Raw genomic sequence first — 14213 nt, 5'->3', positions numbered from 1 at the left:
TGCATTTGACAGCGTGTATTGCATCTAAGGAAAAATAGCAATTCTCTTACTTTTTAAAAAATACGAACATTAAAAAAAAAACAAAGAAAACAGAATATCAACTTTGAAGTAGAGATTGACACAAATGGCCAAGTAGTTTACTTAAAGACAATGAGAGCAAGATATAAAAAACCAGGATGCAGTAGTGACACACTGCAACTAGAAAGCACACTCCTTAACTAATGGACACAGTCGGTTTGCCACTTAAGCTTCGCCAATGGAGAGGAAAGATCAATTGATTAATTGCTGCCTAAGCTACTGATTTTTCCAAAGTAACCAAAGGCTTAAGACACATACACACAAAACACAACAATTACCAATTTTAAAACGTGGCAACTAATTAGGAATTTTTAAAACCACCACGTGAGCAAAACAAATCATATCTCAGGTCTAAATTTAGCTTATAAGCCCCCAAGTGGTATCACCAACTCAATGGAGGTGATTCTGAGCAAACTCCAGGAGATGGTGATGTACAGGGAAGCCTGGCATGCTGCAGTCCATGAGGTCACGAAGAGTGGGACACGACTGAGCAACTGAACATCCGGCATCTATCTTACAGTACTAGTTTTCTTATTAAATTGTATGTAGGATATATAACATATTTAGGATATATAACATATTTATATGATTCAAAAAGTTAAACTATATAATAAGCACATGTCAAAAACTTAAACTGAAATGTTTCAAACTTCTGACACAATCTACACCAGTTCCCACCCCATGCTCCCAACTTCACAAAGTAAAAGCTCTTCCATGTGCACAAGCAGCTAAATGGCTAAATCTCACCTGGTGTCTCTTCCTTTTTCAAGGAAAAGAACTCCAATTCTACTTATCCACTGTATTAAAGGCACAATTCTGATCTTAGAATAATTTCTCCCATACAAGGGAAAAACCATACGGTTCTGAATTCTTTTTACTTAATAACTCCCTTGGTAATTTCACATATACCATTAGCTTCCTTGTTCTCATCGTGTACAGTTTTAGCTACGTGGATTTGATCGATCTTAGGAACACAAAAATCTAAATCACCGAGGAGACTGAGGATTAGTTCCCACACATGGGAAAGGATTTGCTCCAGAGCTGGAAAGGAATTCTAGCAGCAGTTCTCACAATAGGACACTTTAAGCTGCAAAAAATCAGAAATCTTCTTATAGAAGTTTCAGTTTGTTGAGAAAAATGGTCTAAATAACTTAAAAGACCTAGCTGAACAGGAAGACGGCAACATTAAGCTATAATCTTATAGTCTACCCAGCTGCTTTACCTATGAGACATATACATTTAGCAGTGTGAACATGAAATCTTGTAAACAGCTTCCAGTATCAATAACTTCCTTTTTCACTGAGGAAGTCATAGTGATAAAACTCTCCACTTACCTAGCCTCTGAGAAAACTCATAAAATTTCTTTAATTTGCCGACTAGTGGGACAACTGCGCCCCATGCCTTCTCTTGTAGCTTCTCGTCTGCTGGATGCTGGATTGCCTTCAAAATCCAAAGAATAAAAATAGTCAAGATTTATTAAAAAATCATAACAGTATTACTTTTACATTAAAATATAGGTTTTGGCAAACACAGGGAATCCTGGTATAGTCTATGAAACAGTATAATGGATCCAGGAGAGGTGAAACTGGCCTTCTCAACTCCAGGGGTACTTTAAACCTAGTATAATAGTTTTCATCACCCTTGCAATGGATATGGATAGAAGAGAATAAAAAATGACACAATGTATGTTTGTCAGGTATATTATGCCTTGATACCTGTTAGAATCTAAAATTTAGACTCTCAAATTTAGAACCAAATAAAGATACCATTTTATATTGTTTCCCACATCACAGACAAGCTTTCTTAGAAATTCTTTAAGAACTGTTTTAGTGGAATAAAAGGAACAAAAAAGGCAGGTGATAAATAAGACCCATTCTGGGGAAAAGGCTAATAAATGCTCAATAATTCAAATTCCAAGGCCCAACCTAGCTTTAAAAAAGCTATCAAACACCGAAGAACCTAAATCAACCTGAAAATGTGATTTAGAAATGGTCACTTATCCCTTCCCTATAACTAAAATCCTATTCTGGAATCTAAATTTTTTTAGGTTTTCTTGAAGAAGGTGAAAAAGTTTCTAATGTTAAAGGGGAGAAAATAAAACATAATCTGGAGAATCTGTTATAAATATGAATATGCTCTTTCTCTGCCCAGTCTTCCAAGTCATTGGGCAATCATTTGTAAGCACAGAGGGCTATTCCCAAAGAAATGTATATTATTGATTTCATCTTCCTTTCGCTTACAGATGCTTTTCTTCACTTTTTGTCCATAAAAGTCTGGTCTGCTTTTTCTAACATCTTCACATGAGCTAAACATTCCATCTGAAAGGTGAAGCACCTGTTTACAACATCATCAGAAGATAATGGCACATTCAGATTTTCCCAAGACACTAGTACTCTGACTCCATCCATACAAAACCAGAAGGAAACAAATAAAACTGAAACTAGATAGATTTAGAAGATGCTTCAGGGGTTCCCTGGTGGCTCAGAGGTTAAAGCATCTGCCTGCAATGCAGGAGGACCTGGATTCGATCCCTGGGCCAGAAGATCCCCTGGAGAAGGAAATGGCAACCCACTCCAGTATTCTTTCCTGAAGAATCCCATGGACGAAGGGGCCTGGTAGGCTACAGTCTACCGGGTCACAAAGAATCGGACACGATTTCACTTTCACTTTCAGATAAATTAGCGACAAGCTAAATAAGGGGGCTATATACATTGTTTAAGCAAACTGCTTTATCAGCTTTTTTACAGAAATAAATAGGAGTCTGAAATGAATCTCACTTATATGACTATTTAGAAATAATGCTATGTTAAAGAAAACTGGACTTTACAACATGTAACAATCCTTATTTCACATTATGTTAATATGACTATTTCAAAGGGACTGTGGTATTATTCTGATGTGCACGAAACAATCCTTTTAGTCTTTAAGCCAAATCTCAATAGTTTTATATCTAGTAGTAAAAATTTGTTCATTTTATTATTTGGGGAATAAGCAAACAGATAAAAATTTAAAATGTATTTTCTTCTCTTCAGAAGCCTATCCAATCTCTCTTGCAAGAATTTAAACACAATTTTCTAAATACCAACTCATTCACGTAATATTAAAATGCTCCAGCAAATGTCACCCACTGTTAAGAGTGAACAGAGTTAACTATTTCCCTAGGTGTGCCTTGCCTGGATTTATAACCGAAGACACTGGTTGCTCTTCTACGACAACTGTTTATGGTTCTCCTTATACTTGTGACTCTCCTCTGAGATCAGTTCCACTGCTGTCAGAGAACACTTTGACATAGCACCTATATCATAGTCCAATGTGAAAAGGGGCACTTAGTGAGATGTCAAGCCTTTTTAAAAAAAAAAAAGCGATGGCCACCATTAAAAAAAAATAACATGCAAAGTGCTATGGCAAAAGAGTACAGGGAAATAGATTATTGGGATTTGAAGGAAGGCTAGGAACCGAGCAGGAAAAGAAAAAAAGAAGTGCCATGTTCCAGACAAAAACAAAGGCAAGGAACTGTACATGTGCAAGAAGTTCTGGAAACGAGCAGTCCAGTGTAGGAGAGGTGAGAGGCACAGGAGCAGGGGAGGCTGTCATGGAGCAGCCATGAAAATAACTACGTAAGTTATTTTCAAAAATGTTAAAATGTTTGATATACCAAAACATTAGCAGGAAGTTCTTATTTCCCTCTCTAGTGGTCTTTTTTTTTTTAATTATCTTATTTATTTATTTGACTGTGTTCGGTGTTAGTTGCAGCACATGGGATCTTTGCTCTTAGCTGTGCCATGTGGGATCCAGTTCCCTGACCAGGGATCATACCCAGGCCCCCTGCACTGGAAGCAGAGTCTTAGCCACTGGACCGCCAGGGAAGTCCCTAGAGTCTATCTTAAATCAAATTTTATTCTCCTTTAGAGTCGTGTTTAATAAAGCGCTATTTAAACAAATATATATATGTATAATTCACATCATTAGCATAGTAATAACAGTAAACTCGAAGTCTATCTTCTCTGTGTCAGCTTCTACATGTCTCTTCTGATAGATTATCTAACTCTATCCTCAAAACAACTCTATGAATTGCTTCCAAATTTTTGCTACGATGAATAAGGCATCCATAAAGATTTTTACATTCACCTCCCCCTTGAATGATAGCCTCTGGAGAGTGTTTTCTAAAATTAAGTATCTGACAGAAGAGTACATATAATTTTATAGATCTGATTTTACACCTTGTCAAACTGACCTCCAAAAAGACAATGATTCTATAATGCCATGTGCATTGATTAAGACCATTTCTTTAAAAAAAACAAAACAAAAAATCTGTTTCTTCATAAACCAAACTCCATTAAACTTTAACCACTTTGTTATTCTATCATGTGCCTTCTCAAAAGGTAGAATGGTTGTTCTACTAAGTCAATTAAGTCTTCACACTGACCTATGACAGTCTCAGTAGTCACATTTGTTCTTTTTACATTTGATTTATACTCAGCTTTGATATGTTTAGAAAACTTGAAATTCACAGAAATGGTTACATGCCTTCATTTACTGAAATCGTAAGGTTTTTAACTCAAGCCAATGCTAAATGGCAAGATTAGTCTTCTTGCATTTATTCTTCAATAGTTACTAACTGCTTACCAAGCACTATACTAGGTGCTGGTAAAACAAAAATAAGAAAGAAACCTTCCTCAAGCTAGAAGGCTGAAGAAACAGACATCATATCTCAGTGATTTTTTTAAAAAGTGGTGGCTACCATAAAAAAAAAATGTGCAAAGTGCCATGGCAAAAGAGTACAGGGAAGTAGAAGACTACTGGGATTTGAAGGAAGGATAGGAACTGAGCAGGAAAAGAAAAAAAGAAGTGCCAAGTTCCAGACAAAAACAAAGGCAAGGAACTGTACATGTGCAAGATGTTCAGGAAACGAGCAGTCCAGTGTAGGAGAGGTGAGAAGCACAGGAGCAGAAGGTCAGGAGAAACTGAAACAACAAAGTGTGAGCTATGCCTTCAAAAAATACAATGAGAAAAGAGACCAGAGGCCAGGAAGTTTCTTTGGGTAGTATGGGACACCCGAGTGTATGTGTGCACATGTTGGGAAGAACTCAGTAAAAGAAAAAGATGCAATTAAGAGAAGGAAATTAAAAGAGTAAAGTTTCAGAGGAGGGTAGAGAAGTTAGTCTTGGTAAGAAGTAGGCACACGGCTTCTTCTGGAGGAAAAAAAGTAAAACAGAAGGAATAGAAAAACAGATGGATGAAAACCTGGATAAGTTCAGAGGTTTGGGAGAAGAAAGCTGAGGGAGACCACACCATACACTTGCTCTCTGGCGGCATCAGACACAGTTGAGGGGGTCCAGACCACAAAGATGGTCTTGGCTTTCTCCTAGGAAGCTTAGGAGGAGCAGAAAGACAGACTGGCAGAACAGAAAATCCATAGAATGCTCGATGTTCTCCCCTCCAAAAACAGTATGAACAGCACCCCCATGGATACTGTAAATTTTAGGTATGAGAGTAAGCCAAAAGAATTCTCTTTAATATATATAAATTACGTAGTTTAGAATCCTGTTTTCTGTTTACCCTTCTATCACTGCAACCTCTTCTGAAATAATGCAAGTGATCTTCCTTTAAATAACTCTGACTATGCAAATAGACAATACAGGAAACAATAGAGATTAAAAAGAGGGACAGTAATTTTCACCTCCCGTATTTCATGGCCAGCTCCTCTATACGACTGCAAGTCCTCCAGGATGCCTTCTGCATCTTTTAGAACCACATTCACCTGGTTATAAATTTCCTTCTCAGACTCTGTCGGCTGGGCATCTAAATGGCAGGAAAGCACAAGAAAATTTACAGTCACATGATTTTTTTAAGTACATGTATAATAACTCAAGTATTAAATAATCCAAAAAAAAATAGTCTAAAAAGTTGGTTTGACTTAACATTTTTTCCAATGCTAACTTCACACTTCTTATAAAAGACTGACCATTTTTACAAAGTTCTATATGAATAACTAGCCTCAAGTTGGTAAATATCATAGAGAAGCAAGGGAACACCAGACATCACTATTCGAGTTACAAATCATGACGTGTTATATTAAACAAATGAGAGTTATAACTCAAAAATTTTAATTGTCAGTGTATACTCACTTGTTTCTGCTATACTCACCACTAACAGTAATGACTGAAAATGCATGAGTAACCATCTATTTAACTCAATAGAAATGAAAGACTAACTAATGTACCTGGCTCATCTACAGTTTAAGACATAAACTACTTTCCTTTTAAAATAAAGTTCACTTTAATGACTGAGCTTTGATATAAAAAGTTAGAAACTAAGAAAAAAGACTTTAGTGATTCTAAAAACCACTTTATACACTGACCAGTGAACTTCTCTGCTGATGAACAAAAGGTGCAGATTACTATGCAGAGGAGTTTGAGTTATGAAAGGGCTCCAGAATTACTAGGCTACTAAAAACTAGATACTTAAAGACACAATATTATCACTGAAATTTTGAAATACTAACGCAAAAACTGAGTTTCTATATACTTGGGACTGAGTGAGAAGAAAAATGAAGGGGTAATTATAAAAAGCATAGTTAGGAACACAAACATATGGGCACTTCCACCGTGTGTGGCATTAGCCACAAAACATAAGTTTTAATAGATGAGTAATTCTGGATTTCTCTGTTAAGGCTTGAGGTGACAAAAATCCTGTTTTTAATACTCTGGTCATTTGTTTCGCTAAGGATAAGTCTTTTTTATTCAATACATTTGATTTTTGGTAGGGGGAAATGAAGGAAATAGATGTTCTTGAGGAATCTGAGTTTTTCATAAATCTTTCCAACTAGACTATATTCAAGACTACAGACAAGGCAAAAAGCACTTAAAATAATAAACATTATGATTACCATAATGTTTTAGAGAGCAATTGTGGTGTCAGAATTCCTCCATGTTAAAATTTTCTCTTATACTCTGGAGGGTAGGGGAGGCAGACCAAATTTATAATATGAATTAAGAACATTTCTCATAAATATCATTTACCAATCATATAATACAAGAACCTAGACTTTTCTGCACATACTCCACCTCCCCATAAATATACAAAGATCTATTTATTCCTTTCCTTAAAATTTTTTTAAAAACTTAGTTCACACACGAAACTAGGAGTCCAGGTGCCTAAAACCTGGAACTTTACTTTGTGCTTAAGGCAAGTCATAATTCAATTCATTTATTAAACTCACCAACTAGTCAAAAATATATCTTAAACCAACAATCACAGTAGCAAACTTTAATTTCAACATACTTAAGACAGTACTACAGCAACATTAAGAGTAACATTCACATGCAAAGCCAACTTAAGAATTTGTGTTCTCAAGTCTGTTTCCTTATTTTAAAAATCTCCTTTCAGAAATCATGTATTTTTTTTAAAGAAACTGCTATGACAAATTACACAAGAGGAGTCAACTGAAAAATTTAAAAGACTCTGTGTCCAAAGCTATAAAGGTATTACTAGGAGTAAATACTGATATTATAGCTAAATGATTTTTTAAAAATCAAAGTTTGTCATTTAGCAGTAATATTTTTTCATTTAGCCAAACCGTATTATCCACTCATAATTAGACACACACTAAAAAAAAGTACACCTCAGTTATAACTTTTTATACTTACACCAGATGCAGTAGAGAAAAATTTTACATGCAAAAAACAGCAGTTTTATACTTTCCATATGAAATTATGAAACTACAGACATAACATCAATAAAAGACACGTATCATAGTTTGAATTCATGAAGTGGGAATTCATGACAAAGGACAATATTTTGACTATTATATATTAAAAGATATTTGTGAAGTTTGAAAACACTAAGCTATGTATTTTGGGTATGGTAACTAGCTATTAACAGAAAAATATGACACTGAGAATTATATACAAAAGAAATATTATCAAGGAGATTTAAATAGACCTTGGAAGTGGTTAATCATTATTAAAGGTTTAATAAGTACCAAGAAATTTAAAAATAAAGGAGAAGATTCTAGTTTCCCTTAAGGGTGGAAAAAATACCCAGCACCACACTGATTAAACCTTTTTTAGACTGTCACAGGAAAGTCACATTTATAATTTTGAAAGCTGCTGAAGACTGCTGTAGAAATGAAGACAAACAGAAAAGAGCAGACAGGTAAGCACTACTTTACTGACAGCAAGTCATGCAAGAGGGTGAAATACTCGGGAGGGGAAAGGACTGTATAAAATAAAGCATTTTTCCCCAAAATAGGATCAGCCAAGACTTGTCACTTTGATTTCTCATAGCAAAAAATGAAAAATTTAATTACTTGAGGAAAAACATATCATAAGCTTAGCCAATTAACAAAAGGACATTCATTTGATTGCAAAATGTTATCTACTACCGAGAGTAGGCATAGTAATTACTCATCAAGCTTCGTTTTAAAAGCTGTTCAAGGGAAATTAAAGCATGTTTCAGTTGCTCTTACTATTTGAAGATAAAATTAATTATTTTAATAATTTCACACCAGTTTCCTACTGAAGAGTCACTGAAAGTAACTGCTAAAATTGAAGTTGTTATGGTACAGAGGCAAAGATGAGCTACAAAAGGAAAAAAAATTTGTCACATAAAAATTGTAACTGTGATAAGAGGTCTTTCTGCTTTAATCTCATTCATTCATACAATAAATATTTATAATCCCACTGAGGCAGAGTATGTACAGTACATACCACTTTTCAGTATATAAACTTAGTACCTAGATTTTTAATAATAAATAATTGTTGAATGAATGAAAAGGTATAGATTTATAAATACGCCTCTAGCATGTGTTAAGGAAGGCAATTATGCATTTTTACATCTAAACAAATATAACCCTACATCATTTTAGAAAAATAAATATAACAAAATGCCATCAGAAATTTCAAAGTACAGGGCAAAAGCAACTGAAAATATATAAAAGGTAAAATGGAAAAACAAAATACTAAGAGAGTGGGTACTATCAAATTTTTTTTTGACTGGGGGGAGAGGAGAACAGGAAACACAAAAGACACAAGAATTCGAAGAAAAGTATGACTAAGTGGAAAGGCTCTATAACAAAGAACTAGAGAAAGTAAGTGTCTATTTCTCACAAATAACCACCTACATTTACTCTCCTATTTGGTCTACCTGGAATTACACAAATCAAGGTTAACTAATGAATATTGAACTTCTGTGATTATGAAGCACCTTGCTAAGGTTGGGAAGGGACATAAAAGTCCCTCTTCTCGCAAGAGACAACTGCGTGAGCTAATACACAAAGTAGTTACTCAGGCTAAAGATCTGTCATTAGAATGAGCTATAAATTAACAATGTCATCATAAAATAAGAAATTTCAAGAACTAGAAGAGACTGTACAGGCCCCAATTCAGTGCTTTTAATATGCTGTCATTAGCATAACTGCCACCAAATTTTATGGGGCAATGCTACATATTAATTAAACTGCTATTCTTAAAACAAAATCATATAAGGATAATTTGTTTTAAGAAAAAGACCTTCTTTCTAGTACCTCGAGTAGATAATACACTTCACTGAACACAGAATGTCATTTCATGCCTCAAGGCTTTTTTTAAAAAAAACATGTTGTTCCTTTTTCTCCACAACATCCTGCACTAAATTAGCATGAAACATTCTTATCACCCTTCACAACCCAACTCTAATATCACCATCAGGAATTCTTCCATCATGTCCAATCCACTCACAGGTAAAGTTAATCCCTTTCCTGACCTATATACTTTGAATGATGTAAATAATTAGCTTGCATTTCTATCTATTCTACTGGATTGAGAACTCCCCAAAGGTGAGGGTTGTTTGTTAGTTATCTTGGCATCCCCAGTATCTATTGGCTGGCACACACGAGGCAAGCTGTAAACTGTGTGTGTGCAAGCACATATATTAAGGGATAATGATGTACTTTAAAGACAGTCTTCATTTTGTAAAATATAGGGGTCCATTAAATCATAGTTCAAAATTACTAGAATAGTTAATTTTTTTATACAGTTTGATGCAAAATGTCAATATATCTGTCTGTATGGTATTGTTTCTATAGCTGCCCAACCATGGAGATGCACTGAACTAGGTAGGCTTAACCAATTAGAATGATGATGAGTAAAGCTAAATTATTCTGGTAACCTAAATATTACAGTTTATCTAGAAATAAATAATGTATTAAACACTGCTTAATAACAGAATATGACTTTATTCTCATCAACCTATGAACTGGCAAATCAACTGCTATTTTGAATCTGGTATAAAACAGTTAAAAAGAAAGGAAGTTTCAAGGGGTCACTATAGTAGCTGAATGATAAAATACACTTTTACAAATGCACATTTCCAAAAAGAAGATAAATATGCAAATGGATGAGAGATAAAACTGAATAAGACAACTCTGAATTAGATTCAAAAGAAAACATATTTACAAAATGTAACTAAGAATTAACAGGGACAAACTGACCTAGTTTGCAGTCTGTTTTCACTACATTTCATTTACAGGTTACCAGTAAGTGTCAAAAGTTTTACATTGGCTGATATAAGCAACAAATACTTAATTTATATCTGCCTTTAGAAAGTTAACACTTTATATGTAGTTCTTCATTGTTGGTTATTCTTGTTATTAATCTTAACCTTTTCCTGCTACTACATTAGCTATTTAAAACTTAAGGATAATGATCCAAACCCCCACAGATTAGAAAACCAAGATCAAATAATATTTTGAAAACTACAGTAAATTCATGCTTCTCACTTGACCACAACATAATGCTCGGTTTTTAAAAAGATCAAGTGCCAAGTCTTGAACAAGATCTTGACTGTATCAAAGCCAAGATTCTGCAAATGTAAGGAACTTGAGACAAAGATAAAAAGGAGACAGAATAGCAGAAAAATATACAACAGCAAGTTTGAAACAGATGCAAGTAAACTAAAATACAGCTCTAATGTAAGCTGCCTCATCTGAAAGAATAATCCTCAAATCAGCAAACTGCTCAATATCCCCAAGCTGATTAAAATTCATGCTAAACATGCATTTAAAATATCATTGTTAAATTGTTGAGAAGGGTCAAGAAAACTAACATTCAATAACATCGTTCCCTAAAAACCAAACAATATGGTCCTGATGTTGACATTACTACTCTTCACTAGCCTGCAGAGTATGCAAACTGTCAGTATGAAACATCAATAGGAATGTAATAAAAGTGGAAAAATATCAGAGACCACAGACTGCCCCATCAAATGGAGACAAACTATAAAGTAATGTGCTCATATGATCTGTCCTTATTTAAAGAAAAAAATACAAATTATTCATAAAATAGGATGAACTGTATAATATCACATAAACTGAAGTTGATGGAAAAAATGCAACATCTCTGGGGGGATTTCTTTTAAGGGATTTGTTTTAAAACTCATAAAATGTCTTAAATATGTAAAAATCTGTTCAAATGTTTTAATCTCAGATGAAAATGCAAGTGGTAACGTGATTTATAACCTAAAGGCTCTTCACCCTTTCCTAACAATTTTCTAATGATCAGTTAAAATAGCAACATTCACACTAAAACACCAATTGAATATCATTGTTCCCAATTTGACAACCAGACAAGCTAAAGCAATACTGACAGCCAAAAAAGCAAAAGCTTTTCAACATGCACAGAGGTCAATGACACTTACCTGCCACTCTTAGACCATATTACAATAGGTCATGCAACATAAAACAAACAGAAGGCAAATTACTTAAAGGTCTGTGAACCCATTATTTTTCTTTTTATTTAGAGTTAGAAAAAAAATGAACTCCTGAAATAAATACATATAATAAATTTAACTTTTAAAATCAGTTATCTGCAAAAATTAAATAATTAAGGTTCACACTTACCTTTTAATATTATGCCCAAATTACTGAGCTTTGAATGGCCTTCATGAACAGATTTTGTATTCAAATTATTTCAATAGGTACACAGAGTAATTGAAACCTAATCAATTTTTCTCAACTACAGTAAAATTTTCCCCAAATATTGCTTCTAATTAACAAATCTTGAAGAAGCATATCCTTTCCACCAAAATCTTTTCATAAAAATGTTTTCAGAGTATCTCAAATGTTTTTACTAGAGATCTCAAATTATAAATTAATGTCCAACTAAGAGATATAAATCTCTTATAAAAATTCAAGTAAAAACATTATCACAATTTAATCTATAAAATATGACTTCCAGTTCTAGAAGGCACAAGAAGTTTTACTCAAACAATTCATAGCTCAGTCATGCAAAGCAAAAGTTAAAAAGATGGCAAAGTGGAAACATTCATTTAGTGCAAGACAAACGCAGTCTACTGCAGGCAAAGAAAAAGAGATATAAAATCATCTTCTCACTTTCAAAATCAAGGAAAAAATTTGGCCCCTGCTCAAGGTCTGTGCATGTCAAAACTTTAAGAAGATTCCCCATGTTAAGGTACCTGTCAAGACAAGAATGAGAAAAGAGAAAATATCCCTTTATAAAAAAGAACATCTGAAATTTAACTTAAAAAAAAAAAATCGTAACAGGGAAAATGTTCATTAGGCCATGAATTCGTCCTTCAGGTTACCCAGACTGTGCTCGGGCAGACAGCAAAGCGGGCTCTCCAGGTGCTGATATGTAGGACCTAGAGGTGAAATGTAGTTTTCCTGTACACAATGGCACAACTGTTGCTCTAATTCTTCTTAAAATTCTCCCAAGTTTCATTAATGGCCTTATAATGAAAAATTCTTTAAGTATTCCAATAGTGCTAGTATTCTGAAAAAGAAATTTCTGATCAAGAATTATTCACAGGTAATCTTGTTTAATATTGCACTGAAACAACAATTTATTTTAAAGCCAAATATTAAGAATTTCGGCCACAGCTCACCTTTGCTTTCATCTTAAGAGTAGCAGAATATTAGGCTACTTCCTGTATGCCATTCAACAAAGCATGTATTCCTAATCGAATTTGGATTTTCAATAATTTGTGGAAGTTATTTAAAGAATTGATTTTGGATATGCAGCACAACTCTGATTCTTCATATGAATAGAATTACTATCGGGTTATAAGCAACCAGATTGCTGGGCAGTCACTGAGGCATACTATTAGAATGTTCATCATAAGGCTAGTTGCTTCATGGACTAATGAAAGGACAGCACCGGCTACACACTCAACATGATTCGGCAAATGAAAAACTAAATTATACATATGATGGTGATGTTTGCCTATGATTAAGAAAAAAAGTCATGCAAATTTTGTGTGATCCCCGTATTTTATTAACAAAGCTGGCCTTCACTGTGGTGTGAGTATTAATTTATCTTTCACCTTTACCATTATGCACCAGCCATGAGGGGCTAAGAGACTTACTTTCAAAGTCCAAGAAAAAATGTGCTGCATTGTGGTCTATGTCCCTGGTTAGCACCTTAATGAGATTACCCATGCCAGCAAACCTAAAAATAAAAATGGCAACACTGTTTAGTTCCAGTAAAAAAGTTTTAAGCAGAGGCCTGGGATTCGGCAAAGGCTGGCTTGCTCATAATTACCAACAGGTGCAGGTTTATATGCTTCTGGCATTGAAAATTTGGAACAACAAAAGCACATTTGGCTCTGAGTTTATAGCTCTTGTCCCTCTTTTCCACATATCCAAAAATTTACATAAAGCAAAACTGGAAAGAAAGATTAGATTTTTACATTTAACTTACAATAGTTACATTTCATTAACATCTATGCTAAGTGTTACTCCTTTAAAATGCTTAAGGCATATATTCTCAATTTAAATTAACATTAAGAATAGATTTCTCACCTAAGGAAATACTGAGACCATTATTTTTAAATACTGGGGATATTTTCCCTCTTGTAGAAGCAAATCCTATTAGGAGTATAAGGAAGACAGTATTCAAACCACACTTAACCATTAAAGACTGAAGGGAGATATCAATTAATGACTCATTTTTAAAATTTTACCATACATAAACCAGTATTTCTACATTTTCTGTATTTCTAAGATTAATCAAACTTTTTATTATTTAACTCATAGGTTGATTACTCAACAATATCAACTGTACACAAAGTATGTAACTTAGAAGTTAACACAGCAAAACCAACACAAAGGGAGCCAGTAAATATTACAATTCTTTAAT

The 14213-nt window shown here is 34.0% G+C and overlaps 1 protein-coding gene across 10 annotated transcripts in view; it reads right to left on the bottom strand.

Moving 5' to 3' along the window:
- The window catches only part of CYRIB (CYFIP related Rac1 interactor B), a 143997-nt gene that overhangs the window by 16948 nt on the left and 112836 nt on the right, over positions 1–14213 (bottom strand). For 3 of the 10 annotated variants that reach the window (XM_020875194.2, XM_020875197.2, XM_020875195.2), the window contains 3 exons: positions 12449–12531; positions 5759–5880; positions 1413–1518 (listed from right to left, as the gene is read on the bottom strand). In XM_020875194.2, the coding sequence (XP_020730853.1) occupies positions 1413–1518; positions 5759–5880; positions 12449–12521 (301 nt within the window). In that variant the 5' untranslated portion in view covers positions 12522–12531. Of the gene's footprint in view, positions 1–1412; positions 1519–5758; positions 5881–12448; positions 12532–13440; positions 13526–14213 lie in introns of those variants that run through there. The other 7 variants (XM_020875199.2, XM_070477007.1, XM_020875201.2 and 4 more) reach the window with 3 other exon arrangements.

This window comes from Odocoileus virginianus, chromosome 15 (genome assembly GCF_023699985.2).
Source record: "Odocoileus virginianus isolate 20LAN1187 ecotype Illinois chromosome 15, Ovbor_1.2, whole genome shotgun sequence".
Lineage (NCBI taxonomy): Eukaryota > Metazoa > Chordata > Mammalia > Artiodactyla > Cervidae > Odocoileus > Odocoileus virginianus.
Note: the sequence above shows the minus strand (reverse complement) of the source record. Positions and strands in the feature narration are given on the sequence as shown.